At 45.6% G+C, this 16,585-nt stretch overlaps 1 protein-coding gene across 4 annotated transcripts in view; it reads left to right on the forward strand.

Moving 5' to 3' along the window:
- Positions 1 to 165: 165 nt before the first annotated feature.
- Positions 166 to 16,585, forward strand: part of recql (RecQ like helicase) — a 47,030-nt gene continuing 30,610 nt past the window's right edge. For 2 of the 4 annotated variants that reach the window (XM_033039482.1, XM_033039483.1), the window contains exons 1-7: positions 517 to 655; positions 9,275 to 9,472; positions 11,145 to 11,324; positions 13,197 to 13,303; positions 13,552 to 13,750; positions 15,019 to 15,185; positions 16,081 to 16,162. In XM_033039482.1, coding sequence (XP_032895373.1) covers positions 532 to 655; positions 9,275 to 9,472; positions 11,145 to 11,324; positions 13,197 to 13,303; positions 13,552 to 13,750; positions 15,019 to 15,185; positions 16,081 to 16,162 — 1,057 coding nt within the window. In that variant the 5' untranslated portion in view covers positions 517 to 531. Of the gene's footprint in view, positions 656 to 7,026; positions 7,095 to 9,274; positions 9,473 to 11,144; positions 11,325 to 13,196; positions 13,304 to 13,551; positions 13,751 to 15,018; positions 15,186 to 16,080; positions 16,163 to 16,585 lie in introns of all 4 variants that reach the window. The other 2 variants (XM_033039484.1, XM_033039481.1) reach the window with 2 other exon arrangements.

Genomic DNA, 16,585 nt, shown 5'->3' on the forward strand with positions numbered 1-16,585 from the left:
TGAGCGACGGTCATAGGCCCCGCCCCGAGGCCACGCCCCTCCCCATGTAACTGACGGCGTCGTTGCGCTTGACGGGAGATGCCCCGCCCCCCTCCGCAAATTCTGCGCGCAGCGTTGATCTGATTGACGGTCGGAAGCCCCGCCCCGCTCCCACGTGGCTTTCTGACGTCGTCCCGTCCCGCCAGTGTGTGGATGCGTGATTGACGGCCCGAGCCCCCGCCCCTCTCACTATCTGCTTGTCGGTGGAAGCCCCGGCCCCTCCCCACGTGACTGTCGGGCGTCGTTTCTGTTGACGGGAGATAGACACAAAATGCTGGAGTAACTCAGCGGGACAGGCTGCATCTCTGGAGAGAAGGAATGGGTGACGTTCCGTGTCGAGAGCCTTCTTCAATCTGTTGTTGTGATGGCCCGGCCGCGTGTGAGTGACGGGTGAAGCCCCTCCCCACTACCCCGCCCCCTCAATTCCAACCACGTGGTTGACCGTCCCCTCCAGTGAGTGACAGATGTAGGGCCGCCCCCCCGCCCTGCGGAATGACGCGCGCGTGGCGTCATGGCCCCGCCCCCCGGATGCCCGTCTCGTCTAGGATCGTTGGTCCTGTCGTTGTCGGGGTGTCTGACGGACGTCTCCATCCCGACCTGGCGTCCGGCCGCACAGGTAGGCCCTGCCGCCCCCGCACCGGTCCACGGTTCACAAACACCGCTGTGAACGAACCCCCCCTCTCCCCACTTCCACCGATGGAGGGGGGCCCCGGTGCTGATTGATGGGAGGCATGGGCGGAAATCCCGGGGGGTGTGTGGCGGGTCCATGTCCCCTCCATGTTTTGAGAGGTGGGGGACAATCCCCCCCATGTTTTGTGAAACATGTATTTTACAATCAATTCCCATCTGACTGCACGCTGCGGAGTCGCGGCAGCCGCATGCATAGTCAGCTGGCTCAGACTCTGAAAATGTCATCATAAACGCTCATCCATTCCTCATACAATACAATGAATAGATTACAGCAAAAGCAAAACGGCCTTGGAATTTTACATTTTTTAAAAGCTCTTGGGTTTAATGAGTACTGCAGAACGATTGGAGTCATTTATCACTTCATTCCTCTGAGACAAAAACGTCACTGTTATGGCTCGTTAACTGCTCCTGTTATTTCGATGTGTCAATACATCGATATACATTCCTCAGTAAATATAATTTTGTTTTGACCTTCAAGTATTACTGATGCGTTCCTTTGAATAAAATTCATGGGAGAATTTCTTAAAACTGTCTGATGCGGGTATAATTACCATTTGAACTTCGGAGGCAGACAAAAAATGCTGGAGGAACACAGCGGGTGAGGGGGTCTTGACTCTTCTTCAGACCCTTTCTGAACTTTGGATGTATTGGTGGATGGGAAAGAATTAAACGGGTATTGGAGGGTCATTAAGGGATCCGGCGGTCGTGCTGGTGTGCAGGAATAGCCCCTCATTCACCCATGTTATTTAGTAATTTTTACCCATCATTTAGGGATGCTATATGAATTTTTAAAAAAAGTGTGTTTATGTTTATTTTTGTTAGCTTATCAAAAGTTTATGTATGTTTTTGTTAGTTTGTGAAAAGTCGTTGTTTTCGCTCTCTCTCTCCTCCAAGGTTAGTTCTTCTGTTTGCCTTTATTTGCTTCAATTTTATTTAGGGTTATTTATTACGTTGTAGCTTTTGAAAGATTTAAACGGGTATCGGACCGTTCGGACGGTCATTGATGGCTCCGGTCCGCGAGCATGGGCTTCCTGGTGTGCAGTAAGTTTTTTTAGTAATAATTATTTAGTAATTTTAGTAATAAAATAAAAATGACAAAATAACGTGCGTGAATGAGGGACTGTACCTGCACGCTAGGAAGCCCGGGCTCATGATCCGGACCCTTAACGACCATCCGATACCCGCTTAAATCTTTCAATGTGATAAATAGCACTGAATAAAACTGAAGCAAATAAAGGTAAACAGAAGAACTAACCTTGGAGGAGAGAGAGAGAGAGAGAAAAAAAACAACACACGCAAACTTTTCACAAACTAACAAAAACATATATAAAGAAACTTTTGATGGGAGGAGATAAAACTGTTAGTTGTCATGCACACTTGTCATCGGGCCGCCAGGCAATTGTGTCCCCCCCCCATGTTTCAAAAGCGATTTCCGCCTATGATGGGAGAGGCTGTGGCTGGGAACTTTCTGTGCACCCCCCTCCCTCTGGCCCAGTGCTGGAGGGCCAGGGACATGTCAGTGTGCTTGATGGGCTGAAGGGCCTGTCGCAGCCCATCATCTATGGACCATCGTCTCCTCCGATCAAAGTGCTGAAGGGCCTGGGACATGTCAGTGTGCGAGAATAACAGGCGTGATGGACAGAAGGGCCTGTGGCTGCCCCGTCTCTGGAATTCTCTGCCCCAGGCAGTGGAGGCCAATTCACTGGATGTATTCAAGAGAGTGTTAGATAGAGCACTTAGGGCTAACTGAATCAAGAGATATGGAGAGAAAGCAGGAACGGGGTACTGATTCTGGATGATCAGCCATGATCATATTGAATGGCGATGCTGGCTCAAAGGGCCGAATGGCCTACTCCTGCACCTATATGTTTCTATGTTTCATCCTCTATGGACCATCATATTCTCAGTCCAAAGTGCTGGAGGGCCAGTGACTTGTTAGTGTGTTAGAATATTAAGTCTTGATGGGCTGGACGACATCAGCAGGCCAGGCAGCAGCCAGGAAGTTAAACAAAGAGGGTCTTGGATCCATGCCGTTTGGAAACAGGCAATTAAACACTCATGATTCCTTTTATTCCTCCTTCCTGACATTCATCTCCCGCTCCTATTCTTTCAACAGGTACCAGATGTGTCACTCAGTCTGTCTTGGTTTCTGAAACTAAAACAAACATCCCTTCCATCAGTCTGAAGAAGGGTTTCGGCCCGAAACGTCGCCTATTTCCTTCGCTCCATAGATGCTGCTGCACCCGCTGAGTTTCTCCAGCATTTTGTGTAACTTCGATCTTCCAGCATCTGCAGTTCCTTCTTGAACACATTCTCTTCCAGCTTGGTCCTTTCCCTGCGGCTTAAATCCTATTTCTAACTGGCCTGTTCTGATGACAGCTGATTGATCCGAAATATTGTGTGTATTCTCCTAACGTTCATAGCTGTCCTACTAACACAGTATCGTGTTATTTTTAGTTTAGTTTAGAGATACAGCACGGTCTGAAGAAGGGTCTTGACCTGAAACTTCACCCATTCCTTCTCAACCAGAGATGCTGCCTGTCCCGCTGAGTTACTCCAGCATTTTGTCTCTATCTTCGGTTTAAACAATTATCTGCAGTTCCTTCCTACATAGTGCAGAAACAAGCCCACCAAGTCCATGCCAATCAGTGATCCTCGCACACTTACACTATCCTACACATACTAGGGTCAATTTACAATTGTACCAAACCAATTAACCTACAAACCTTTGCAGTGTGGGAGGAAACCGTAGCTCCCGGAGAAACCCCATGCTGGTCATGGGGAAGAACACTCTCTACACAGAGAGTGGTGAATCTGTGGAATTATCTGCCACAGTAGGTAGTTGAGGCCAGTTCATTGGCTATATTTAAGAGGGAGTTAGATGTGGCCCTTGTGGCTAAAGGGATCAGGGGGTATGGAGAGAAGGCAGGGATGGGATACTGAGTTGGATGATCAGCCATGATCATATTGAATGGCAGTGCAGGCTTGAAGGGCCGAATGGCCTATTCCTGCACCTATTTTCTATGTTCTATGTTTCTAAGAACGTACAAACTCCATACAGACAGCACCTGTAGTCAGGATCCACCCTGACGATGGTGCTGTAAGGCAGTAATGGCTCTGTAAGGCAGCACTTCTATCCTTATTTAAAAGCCGGGTTCCTCCAGCACTTTGGATTTTGTTCAAGATTTCAGCATCTGCAGTTCCTTGTTTCTCAGGATCTAAGTCCAGTTTTAGTTTTATTTGAGTTCTATTTTATTTTGTTTTTTTGAACTTTTATTTCGTTTTATTTTAGTTCTAGACTAGATATATTTGGATTTTGGCTAGCATGCCCTTTGCTCCTGTGACTCATGTATTAGCTACCGCAATGAGCGCAGGCCAGCCAAATTTGGCTTTAGAACTGGGATTGATGTAAGCATTTCCAAACGGAAAATTTCTACGAGATCTCAAGTTCCTTTTGTTGCTTGGTGAGCCAAGCTGGTTCCACAGAACAGCTCTCAAATGTATAAAGCAGAGAACTTTCCGGCTGGAAGGTTGAGTCAGTAGCACAATAGAAATTGACGACATTTGTAACTAAATGAGTGCAGTTTCCTTTATGGTAACTGTCAAAAATCAACGTGGCAATTCCCTTCCCCCTACTTGAATCTAATATGTCGGTTCATCTTTTATCTCTATTCCCTCCTTTCCTCTTCTGCTCCTTCCGTTGAACCACCCATCAATATGAGTCAGAACCATCTAAGTCATAATTGGCAGATTAGTATTATCCCCCTGACTTGTGCAGGTCATATATAGGATATCACTACTAATTTGGCTGCACATGCTGACAGAACTTGGCGATTTACACTGAAGGAGGCAATGGTGGCGTAAAAAAACGGTCTGGAATTCATCTAAACTAGGATCAAATAAAAAGTCAAAGTATCCTTTATTGTCATTCAGACCTTTCGGTCTGAACGAAATTTCAGTGCCTTGCAGTCATACATTTAATAAAAAACAGAATTGTAATGTGATCCTTTGGGCTTGTTGCACCATTCACTGTAATGGCATCTGGTCTTTCATTTCATTTTTTATATCTCTGTGTTAAAATTGTTAATCTTCCTTAAATTTTGCTCCTCTCACATTCAAGCTATGCCCTCTAGTCTTTGATATTTCCTTGGGACAATGATTACTGTCTATCTATGCCTCTCATCATACTTTTGTCAGGTCTCCCCTTCTTCTGGCATTTCAGACAAAACGGGTAAAATGAGCGGGGCTTTGATTAGGAGATGGTCCCTTTCCACCTATATCCTTCCCTTTGCCTTCCTCTGCTTATCTGACATTATTTTGTCTCCTTTTCACCTCTCGCCTTTGTCTACCCTTTCTGCCACTCAACCCACTCTCACCCCTCCTTCTCCTGTATCCATCCATCACTTGCCAGTCTTTGCCCCGCACCCACCTCTCTTCCAGCTTTCTCCCCCCAACTACTATCAGTCTGAAGCAAAGTCCCAACCCGAAACATCCCCTATCCATGTTCTCCAGAGATGATGCTTGACCCGCAGTTACTCCAGCACTTTGTGTCTTCTTTTGTAAACCAGCATCTGCAGTTCCCTGTGCCTGCATTTTACAATAAATGTGACTTGACTTGAATTAGCAAGACCAAAGCACTTATCCCCATTAGACTTGATGGGCCACCTGGAAAATAACCTATTTAGTCTGGATGGTAAGGTGTCTAGGATGAAATGGAAAAGATTTAATCGATAATGTTTTATGTGCCATTCCTGTCACTGTATGTCATGTTGTCACTTGTAGGCGGAGCACCAAGGCAAAATCCTTGTATGTGAATACTTGGCCAATAAACTTATTCGTTCATTCAAACACAAGTAGAATTGAGGTCCATGGGTGAAGTGCCAGGGGTTGTTGGCTACTTTGGCCATGGCCTTCAGAGTCCGAGCAATGAGTACAGAACTTGGGTGGTCATGTTGCAATTATGTAAGACGTTGGTGAGGTTACATTTGAAGTATTGTGTTCAGTTTTGGTCACCATGTTATAGGAAAGATGGTGTCAAGCTGGAAAGAAGATTTACGAAGATGTTGCCAGGACTCAAGGGCCTGAGTTATGGTGAGAGGTTGAGCAGGCTAGGACTTTATTGCTGCGGGCGCAGGAGGATGAGGAGGTGATCTTATAGAGGTGTACAAAATCTCGAGAAGAATAGATCAGATAAATCCCTAGAGTCTTTTTCCAGAGTAGGGAAATGGAGAACCAGAGGACATGGGTTTAAGGTGAGGGGTGGAAAGATTTATTAGGAACCTGAGGAGTAACTTTTTTTAAACAAAAGGTAGTGGGTGTATGGAACAAGCTGCCAGAAGAGGTTATTGAGGCAGGTACTATCGCAACGTTTAAGAAACGTTTAGACAGGTACATAGATGGGATAGGTTTAAAGTGATATGAGCCAAGCGCGGGCAGGTAGGACTAGTGTAGATGTTGGTTGGTGTGGGCCGATGGGCCAGTTTCCACGCTGTATGACTCTTAAGTAATGTGTTCAGCAACATTGTCAACTGTATGTAGTGATGTGGAAATTGTGCATCAGACACTAGCCATGGTAAATGTATCATAGAGACTTTTTAAAATGGATTTGTATTCACTCAGTAATTATTAAAATGACCATATCTGTGTTCAGAAATGTATATTTTACGACACGATAAAACTTTTAAATCACATTTGAAATCTTTAAGGTGAGATGTGCAAAGTTTAAAGATGATTTGTGGGCAATTGTTTTTTTCCACAAAGAGTGCCTGGATCGTGTCGCCAGAGGTGGTGTTGGTGATAGATGTGATAGTTGCGTTTCAGAGGCTTTTGGATAGGCACATGGATATGCAGGGAATGTTGGGATATTGATCATGTGCAGCCAGACATTTCCCTGGAACGTCAGAGGTTGAGGGGAGACCTGATGTAAAGTATGTAAAATTATGAGCGGCAGAGATAGGATAGACAGTCAGAACCTTTTTTTCCCAGTGTGGAAAAATCAAAGACTGGAGGGCATAACTTTAAGGTGAGAGGGGCAAAGTTTAAAGGAGATGTGTGTGGTAAGAGTGGCGGGTGCCTGGAATGCACAGCAAAGGGTGGTGGTCAAGACAGATGCGATAGTGGTTTTTAAGAGGCTTTTAGATAGGCACATGGATATGGAGGAATATGGATGATATGCAGGCAGATATGATTAGTTCATCTTGACCCCAAGCTTGGCACGGGAATTGTGGGCCGAATGGCCTGATCCCGTGCTGTACCTATCTATGTTCTGTGTTGACATGGTGAAATATTGCTTTGCAGGAAGCGAAGGTGTGTCTGTATTCTGAGTGGTGATTGTGACTCGGTTTCATGAATGGCTGACATTTCAGGTGAGTCAAGCACGCTGTGGTGTGACAGTGTTGGCAGGAGCTTTATTTTGGTACACGATTACAGCGTCTGTGGTCTTTGGGTTGTTGCTGGCTTCCTATTTTGGGTTAGATTTTATGGAGAGTTCTCGTGTTCACAATTTTTTCCTCACAAAGTAAAAGGGACCACTTCCACTGGCCAATTCTCCCCAAACTTGCTCCTCGGGTACGAGCGAGTTAACCAAGATTTCTCACCATCACCACCTCCATCACCATCCTTGTCCCTTCTTCACGCTCTGTAATTCTGACGAAGGATCCCGACCTGAAAAGCCACAGGTCCATTCCCTCCACACATGCTGTCTGACCCACTGAGTTCCTCCAACGTGTTGCGTTTTGCTCAAGATTCCAGCATCTGCCGTGTCATAGAATGACACAGCACAGAAACTGGCGCTTCGGCCCAACTCGTCCATGCTGACCAAGACGCCCCATCTAAGCTAGTCCTGTTTCCCTGCCTTTGGCTCATATCCCTCTAAACCTTTCCTATCCAAGTTTCTTTAAGTGTCCAAGTTTCTTTAAGTCTTGTTACAGTACCTGCCTGAATGACCTCCTCTGACAGCTCATTCCATACACCTACAACTCTCTGATTAAAATATTTGTCACTTGGGTTCCTATTAAATCTTGACCCTCTCACAAACCTATGTCCTCTGATTTCCCCTATCCTGGGAAAAAGACTCTGCATTGACCATATCCATTCCCCTCATGATTTTATTCACATCCATAATATCACCCCTCAGCCTCCTGCACTCCAATACATAACGTCTGAGCTTGCCCAACCTCTCCCTGTAGCTCAGGCCCCCTGAGTTTTGGCAACATCCTCGTAAATCCTCTTTGCACTCTTTCCAGCTTAATGATTTTTCCAAACTCAGCTGGCCAAAACTGAACACAATACTTCAAATGCAACATCATCAACCTCTTGTACAACTGTAAGAGTCCGTCGCAACTTCTATACTCCATACCCTGAAGATGGCCAATACACCAACAGCCTTTTTTTTAACCACCCTATCTACCTGTGATGCCACTTCCAGGGAACCATGTACCTGTACTCCCAGATGCCTCTGCTCTGCAACAATCCCCATGCCCCTACCATTGACTGTGAAGGTCCAGCCTTGGTTTGACTTCCCAAAGGCAAACCTCGCACTTTTCTGCAATAAACTCCATTAACCATTCCTTAACCCACATGCGCAGCTGATCAAGATCCTGCTGTAATCTTTGATGGTCATCTTCGCTGTCTTCAATACCACCCACTTTAGTGTCATCTACAAACTTATTAATCATGCCTTGTACATTCTCATCCAAATCGTTAATAAAATCCACAAACAGCAACAGACCCAGCATCGATCCCTGAAGCACACCAATAGTCACCAGCCTCCAGTCTGGAGAACAACCTTCCACCAACACCCTCTGCTTCCTTCTATGAAACCAATGCTGTATCCGTATTTCTTGTGTCATCACCAGCATCCTCTCTGGCTGCGGCCTCTGTCCAGGCGACCCGCACAGCTGGGAGCATCCCCTTCTACCTCAGATCCAACTGGCACCCTCCAGCATCCACTTTCAACAGCGTCTTCATCTTTAGAGATACAGCATGGAAACAATTATTTTGGCCCGCCGACTACATGCCGACCATCCGTCACCCATTCACACTAGTTCTATGTTATCCCACTTTCACATCTGCTCCCTACACACCCGGGGCAATTTTACAGAGACCAATTTGCCTGCATATCTGCATATCTTTGGGATGTGGGAGGAAACCGGAGTACCCGGAGGAAACACACCTGGTCACAGGGAGAGCGTGCAAACTCCACACAGACAGGACCCAAGGTCAGGATCAAACCTGGGTTTCTTGTGCTGTGAAGCAGCATCTCTACCATAAAAGGACATTAAGTGCTGCAGTAACTCAGCAGGTCAGGCAGCATCTCTGGAGAACATGGATAGGTGACATTTTTGATCTGGACCCTACTTCAGAGTTTTTCAAGTCGGAAGAACAGTCCCGACCCTGAAACATTACCTATCCATGTTCTTGGCAATTTGTGTCCTTTTGTGTATTAACCAGCATCTGCATTTCCTTGTTTATAGTAGTTCTACCAGATTATGTTACATTGCAAATGATGGAGTAATGTTTGGTTTGCAAATTGCTTTGTATGTAGACATGGAAGAAGAATTGGTGCTGATTGACAATGAGATGAAGGCCTTGGAGCTCCAGATACAGGAACTACTGGAAAGACAGCAGGCTCTACAGGAGAGGAAGCAGCGACTGAACAGAAAGATCAAGAAGCTGACGGGGGATGGTGATGCCAGTTCGAGTAAAGCACCAGGCACATCTCCAGAGGACTGGGATAAGAAAGGTATGGTGAACTCTCAGCAGCAAAGATCCTATAGCAAGCAAGATAGACCACTCCTTCAAAATGCAATGGCTGACGTGTAGTACGGGGGCCTTTTTTTCATCCATTTCAGTAACCCGACCTGACTCGCGGTGTAATCAGCGTTGCGGGGGGACAGTTTGTGTTAATAAATTATAATTCTGAAAATAAGGAGAAGATTTTTCCCAAATAACTTTTATTTTTAAGAGGATGCTTCCGTAATCGGCTTCCCTAACCGGCTTCCGTCTCCGCATTAGTATCTTTGGTGCGGAGACGGAAGCCGGTTACGGAAATGGGGCCGAAAATTACCCATGAATCTGCCCATGACCATACTACGTCTTTTTCGTCGAGTGATCTATCTTGCTTGCTATAGGATCTTTGCTCAGCAGACCCACTCTTGAATTAAGCCAGGAAGCAAAGTCTTGAATGAATAACGGTGTTTTACATAACCCGAGGGATATCCAACCCTTCCCTTCAATCAATTGTGATTTTAATGAAGGAAGTTGAAGTATATCTGCATTTTTGAATAGCATCTTCGAGGTTAGCATCAATGAATTAAACACTCAACAGGGCATTCAGCATCTGCAGAGAAGGAATCCTTTAATATTACAGCAATGATCGCTCACGTGAAGGGTCCTTGTCATGAAGCTTATTCTCTCTCCACGCATGCTGCCTGACCTATCACCAGCATTTTTGGTTTTTATTCCAGATTTCTAGAAGTCCTGTTGTAGGTAGCACGGGAAACGGGGTCCTAGTGTGTTTAAAGGGAGTGCAGGAAATATGATCCCGGAACGTTTAAAGGTAGAGGGGGAAACACGACTGTGGAGTGTTTAAAAAAAATGAAATATAATTTATTCTATTACGATACAAAATAATATTTACAAACGAAAACCTTGGTACCACCACCATTACACAAAATCACCAAATTATCTAAGACATTACATTTTCAAATGACTATAATACAATCCTTATTGAGGATATGTGTAGTGCACAGGAAACACGACTGTGGGGGTGTTTAAAGAGTGTGCAGGGTACATGTTCTGGTGTATTTACAGGAAGTGTGGGAAATGTGGCCCAGGAGTGTTTAAAGGAAGTGCAGGAACGCGGTCCCAACGTGTACAACGGAACTGGCGGAACGCAGTGCTGGTGTGTTTAATGGGAGAGGTGGGAATGCAGTCCGGGTATGTTTAAAGAGAGCCCAGAAAATGGGGACAACGTGTGCATGAAGAGAGCACAGGAACTGAGGGTATAAAGGGAGCACAGAAAATGGTAACCTGGTATGTTTAAAGGGTGTACGGGAGCATCTCCCAGTGAGTTCTATCAGGGTTTCCAAATAATCAGAAGGCGGCTTATCAGAGCTTTACTATTCGTGGGGTAGTGTCATCAAAGCTTTCACTGTGTGAGTGTGCATGCATGTGTGTGTGTGTATTAGACAGTTACTGCTGGGGTATGGGGGGCGGGGTGATAACAAAAGGAGGAGCGGGCGTACTTTGTAACTTTGTCAGCGCTGTAGGTGGCTGCAACTTGTATATATTGGGTATACAAGTAAAGAATTTCACTGTGTCTAGTCACATGTGACAATAAAGTATTCCATTTCAGTTCATTTGGAAAATGTACTCATCCACTGTTATATCTCTTTTGTTGTGGTGCTGGCTAGATTTTCCATGGTCCCAGAAAGTTGACGAGACTCTGAAAAATGTCTTTGACCTGCAGTCGTTCCGACCTCTGCAGCTCCAGGCCATCAACGTTACCATGGCAGCGAAGGATCTGTTCCTCATAATGCCCACCGGCGGCGGGAAGAGCTTATGCTACGAGCTGCCAGCTGTCTGCTCCCCCGGTACGTTCAGTAATTTACTGCGCTTTTACTCAGAAAATGGATATCCCATTCTTTTGGGTGCAAGACCCAAGTTCGATCCTGACCTCTGGTGCTGTCTGTATGGAGTTTTCATGCTCTCCCTGTGACCACGTGGGTTTCCTCCGGGTGCTCTGGTTTTCTCCTACATCACAAAGACGTGCGGGTTTGTAGGCTAAACCTAGTGTGTAGGGGAGTGGATGGGAAAGTGGGATAACATAGAATTAATGTGAATAGGTTCTATGGTCCTTAGTACCACCTTCGTACTAATGGTCGGGCGTGGGCCGAAGGGCCTGTTTCTATCTCTCAGCTAAACTAAATTAAACTAAGCTAAGATTACATCATTTGTATCGTGCCAATTCTAGTCCTCTCAAAATATAATCACAAAATTGGCTGAAAACAGAAGTGGCGTGATAAATCTATTCATTGCCTCACTAACATCCTTAGGTTCCCAATGTTGGTCATTTCCCCCATCATGCTTCTCCACTATGTAAGCAGTAGCGTTAAACACCATCGCCACTACAGACAGCACCCGTGGCCAAGATCGAACCGGGTCTCTGGCGCTGTTAGGTAACAGCTCCACCGTTGTGGCACTGTGCCGCCCCTGCAACAAAACAAAGAGATTCTTACTTGATGCAGCACAACAGTTTGTAAACACAGCACTCAATAATAATATAATAAACTCGCAATTTAAAAAAAGAGACGTGCAGCTGGTAGAGCCGCTGCCTCTCAGCACCAGAGAACCAGGTTCGATCCTGGCCTCGGCTGCTGTCTGTGTGGAGTTTGCACATTCTTCCTGTGACTGCTTGGGTTTCTTCCGGGTGCTCCAGTTTCCTACCACATCCTAAAGATGTGTGGATATGTAGGTTAATTTGCCTCTATAAATTCCCCTTAATGTGTAGGGAAAGTGGGATAACATGGACCTAGTGTGAATAGTTGATCAATGGTTGGCATGAATGTGGTGGGCCAAACGGCATGTTTCCATGTTGTGCCTCTAAAACTAAAAAAGGGTTTAATATATAAAAAAAGCAACATTTTGTGCAAAAAAAACCCCCAAAGTCCCTAATGCAATCAAAGCAGCTTTTAATTGGAGTTCGTAGCATTTAATAGGCTATTGATTGTTGGGATTGTTGGTTCCTAAACCTTGCCCATTGATTACAAAGTGTTGTGGATAAATATCTTTATATAACTAAAAGTCTTCGTCTTGTTTGTGTGTATTTGTGCCAATCTGGTTAATTCCTATCTTCTTCCAAACGCTAGGCCACAGCCTTCCCATTTTCACACATCCTACTCACATTTGTCCCCTGGTGGCGATAAACATCTTCCCGTCACATTTCTACCTATATTTCCGAAGTTATTAATCATTGACATTTTAAATACAGCCAAAACCGCCTTCTCACAGACAGCTTCCAGCCTTCTCACAGTGATGATGTCACAATGCCTCTCACCGTGCACCAATCACAATGGGCTCCTAAGCTGGCTCCTAAGCAGCCCCTTCAGATATTGGTCGAGGGGCAGCAACCTCGCTACCATTGGCAACGTCCCATTGTGAAGTTATTGTGCCAATGGTAGCGAGGTTGCTGCCCCTCGACCAATATCTGAAGGGGCTGCTCATCAAGTTCTGGTTGCATTCTGGTCCCTCGATCCTGGTGTTTGGGCACAAGGCAGGAAGTGGGGAGGGCCGATTGGAGAGGAGGGGGGAACTCTCATCGGCCACCCCCCAACCCCACACCCAATCCCCCCCAACCCCCACCGCCCCCCCCTCGCATTCGGGGATCGGGCCCAATGGGTCCCACTTGGTCTAGTATATATTTAAAAATTACCTGGTGGGAAATAACACCTTATTTGTTTGATTAGGATTCACTTTGGTCATCTGTCCATTGATCTCATTGATGGAGGATCAACTAATGGTTCTTGAACAACTGAACATCCCGTCCACCATGTTGAACTCCACCAGCACAAAGGTAAGAGAGGGGTGCATTTATGTAACCACCTGCTTGCGTTAGGCCCATATCCCTCTAAACCTATCCTATCCATGTTCTTGATCAAATGTTCCTTAAATGTTGCAATAGTAGCTGCCTCAACTACCTCCTCCGGCAGCTTGTTCCATACACTCACCGCCCTTTGTGTAAAAAAAGGTTACCCCTCAGGTTTCTTGAAAATCTTTCCCCCTTCACCTTAAAAAAAAGTTCACCGGTTCTTCCTTCGACAGGAACATGTGAAGTGGGTTCATGACGAGATGCTCAACAAGTCCTCCAAGCTGAAGCTTCTGTACGTTACCCCAGAGAAGATTGCCAAGAGTAAGGTCTTCATGTCCAAGCTGGAGAAGGCCTACCAGGCGGGTTGCCTGACCCGTATTGCCGTGGATGAAGTCCATTGCTGCAGTCAGTGGGGCCATGATTTCAGGCCTGGTGAGTAACAGAGATAAAGTTAATCTGATAGAGCAATGTCAAATAATTCCAGTTCTGGTTTGTGTATCCTTTGATGGAGTCCATCTGACTGGGGAGGACCAGGGCGATTTAGTTTCATTTAGTTTGGAGTTACAGCATGGAAATAGGCCCTTTGGCCCACCGTGTTGTCACCGACCTTCCATTACCCGTTCATACTAGTTTAGTTTAAGGATACAGCATGAAAACCAGCCTTTCGCCCGATGGAGTCCATGCTGACCATCGATCATCCGATCACGCCAGTTTAGTTCCGTTTAGAGAAATAGCATTGAAACAGGCCCGTCAGCCCACCGGGTCCACGCCAACTATCGATCACCCGTTTACAGAAGATAGACACAAAATGCTGGAGTAATTAAGCTGGTCAGGCAGCATCTCTGAAGAAAAGGAATAGGTGACATTTTGGGTCAGAACCCTTCTTCAGACTGCTCACCCGTTCACACTAGTTCTGCATTATCCCACTTTCTCATCCACTCCCTACACACTAGGGACAATTTTACAGAGGCCAGCTAACCTACAAACCCGCACCTCTTTGGGATGTGGGAGGAAACTGTAGCAAGCAGAGGAAACCCACACAGTCACAGAGAAAACGTGCAAACTGCACACAGACAGCGCTCGAGGTTAGGATCAAACCTGAATCCCTGACGCTGTGAGGCAGCAGCTCTACCAGCTGCACCACTGTGCCGCCCTTTATTATTTTGTGATTGGTGGTGTTATTGGAAAAGATAACAGATTTACTTTCTGCAAATTATGATTTAAAGGAGATGATCCTAACATCATCATGGTGGTGGAAGCATCCTATAACACATTGCATTCATTCAACACTTCCCAATTTTCTTTCCATAATCTGAAATTGTTCGTAATTGAGAATGTTTGCGCAGAATTGTCGAATTGTTTGACTGCCTTGGCCTGCTGAGTTACTCCAGTGTGTAAGATGGAACAGTATGCAAGAAGGATCTGATGAAGGGTTTCGACTCGAGACGTCACCTATTCCTTCTCCCCAGAGATGCTGCCTGACCTGCTGAGTTACTCCAGCATTTTGTGTCTATCTTCGATGTAAACCAGCATCTGCAGTCACTTCTTACACACTGGAGTAACTCAGCAGGTCAAGGCAGTCAAACAATCAATGCTGTGTCTACGTCTGACTTAATTCTATGCTGCTGCAAAAAGTTTGCCGAAGGAACTGAAGATGAGGTGATATAATACTAGTAAACTCTTTCCTCCTTTTTCTCCAGACTACAAGAGCCTCGGTATCCTGAAACGTCAGTTCCCAAATGCCCCGCTGATCGGACTGACAGCAACAGCAACAAACGATATCCTGGAGGATGTGAAGAAAATCCTGTGTGTTCAAAAAGGCATCACCTTTACAGCTTCCTTCGACAGACCCAATCTGTTCTACGAGGTACTGGGAACGCTCCGAGATGTTGTGCCTCGGACAGCCCCTTGTGTTATTTGTAGTTCTCACATGACCAGAGTCTAGGGCCAGAGGGCACAGCCTCAGAATAAAGGACGTACCTTTAGAAAGGAGATAAGGAGGATTTTCTTTAGCCGCAGGGTGGTGAATCTCTGGGATTCATTGAGAGACGGCAGTGGAGGCCAAGTCATTGGGTATTTTTAAGGCGGAGATTGACCGGTCCTAGATTAGTAAGGGCGTCAATGGTTACGGAGAGAAGGCAGGAGAATGGGGTTGAGGGAAAGAGTATTTTGTTTATGTTTACGGAAAGGATGAATGTTGGCTTACGGATGCCAAGCATTTGGAGGAATCTGCTGTCATGAAGCAAACGTCACTGTACCTTTGAGTAACCGCAGAATATTCTGGCCTGATTTGTCAGTTAAAGAAATTCAGGTGTGGATCTGCATCTCATTGACTCCATCTACACTTCACGCTCCCTGGGGAATGCAGCCAACATAACCAGACCTGTCCCACCCAGTCATTCCTCCTTCTCTTTGCTCCAGTCAAACAGGAAATACAATGCATATCACTAGACTCAAAAACAGCTTCTTCCCCTCTGTTATCAGACTTGTGATAAACTAGGATACTGTCCGATTCACCTCTATCCCATTGAGAACATTGGACTTTATCTATGGAACTGATGCGCTACAAAGCTGAGAACTATATTCTGCACTCTGTATCTTCCCCTTTGCCCTACCTGTTCCCTTAGTATTTGCATTAATGTATTGTATTAACTGATTTAATTGGATAGCATGCAAAACAAAGGTGTACAGTATATGTGACAATAATAAATCTAAACCTAACCCTAGCGTATACAATTAAAACATTTTTTTATACTTCACAGATCCGACAGAAACCAGCTCGTTTTGAATCATGCATTGAAGATATGGTCAGAGTCATCAACTCGCGTTACAAAGGGAAATCAGGTGCTTGTTTAAATATTGGGCCCACGCTCCCTTTAAACCCACCTGTCACGTTTCCCACTATCTTTAAACCCATCAGAGTCCCTGGTCCCCATATTCTCTTTAGACCCACCCATGTTCCCATGTTCTTTTAAACTCATCAGAGACTTGGTTCCCATGCTCCCATTTAACCCCTCCAGAGTCCCATTTTCCCACTCTCCCACTCTCCCTTTAAACCCACCAGGGTCCTGGTTCCCATTCTCCCATTAAACGCACCAGAGTGTCAGATCCTGCGCACCCGGTTGAACTCATCTGCATCACTCAAAATAATACTGAGAGAACTACATAACCCGTGAAAGAAAGTGAATTAAAAAAGTGTCTAGTTTAGTTTAGATTTACATCGCAGCGACAGGACCTTCAGCCCACAGAGTCTGTGCTGACCAGCGA

This window comes from Amblyraja radiata, chromosome 21 (assembly GCF_010909765.2).
Source record: "Amblyraja radiata isolate CabotCenter1 chromosome 21, sAmbRad1.1.pri, whole genome shotgun sequence".
In the NCBI taxonomy this organism is placed as follows: Eukaryota; Metazoa; Chordata; class Chondrichthyes; order Rajiformes; family Rajidae; genus Amblyraja; species Amblyraja radiata.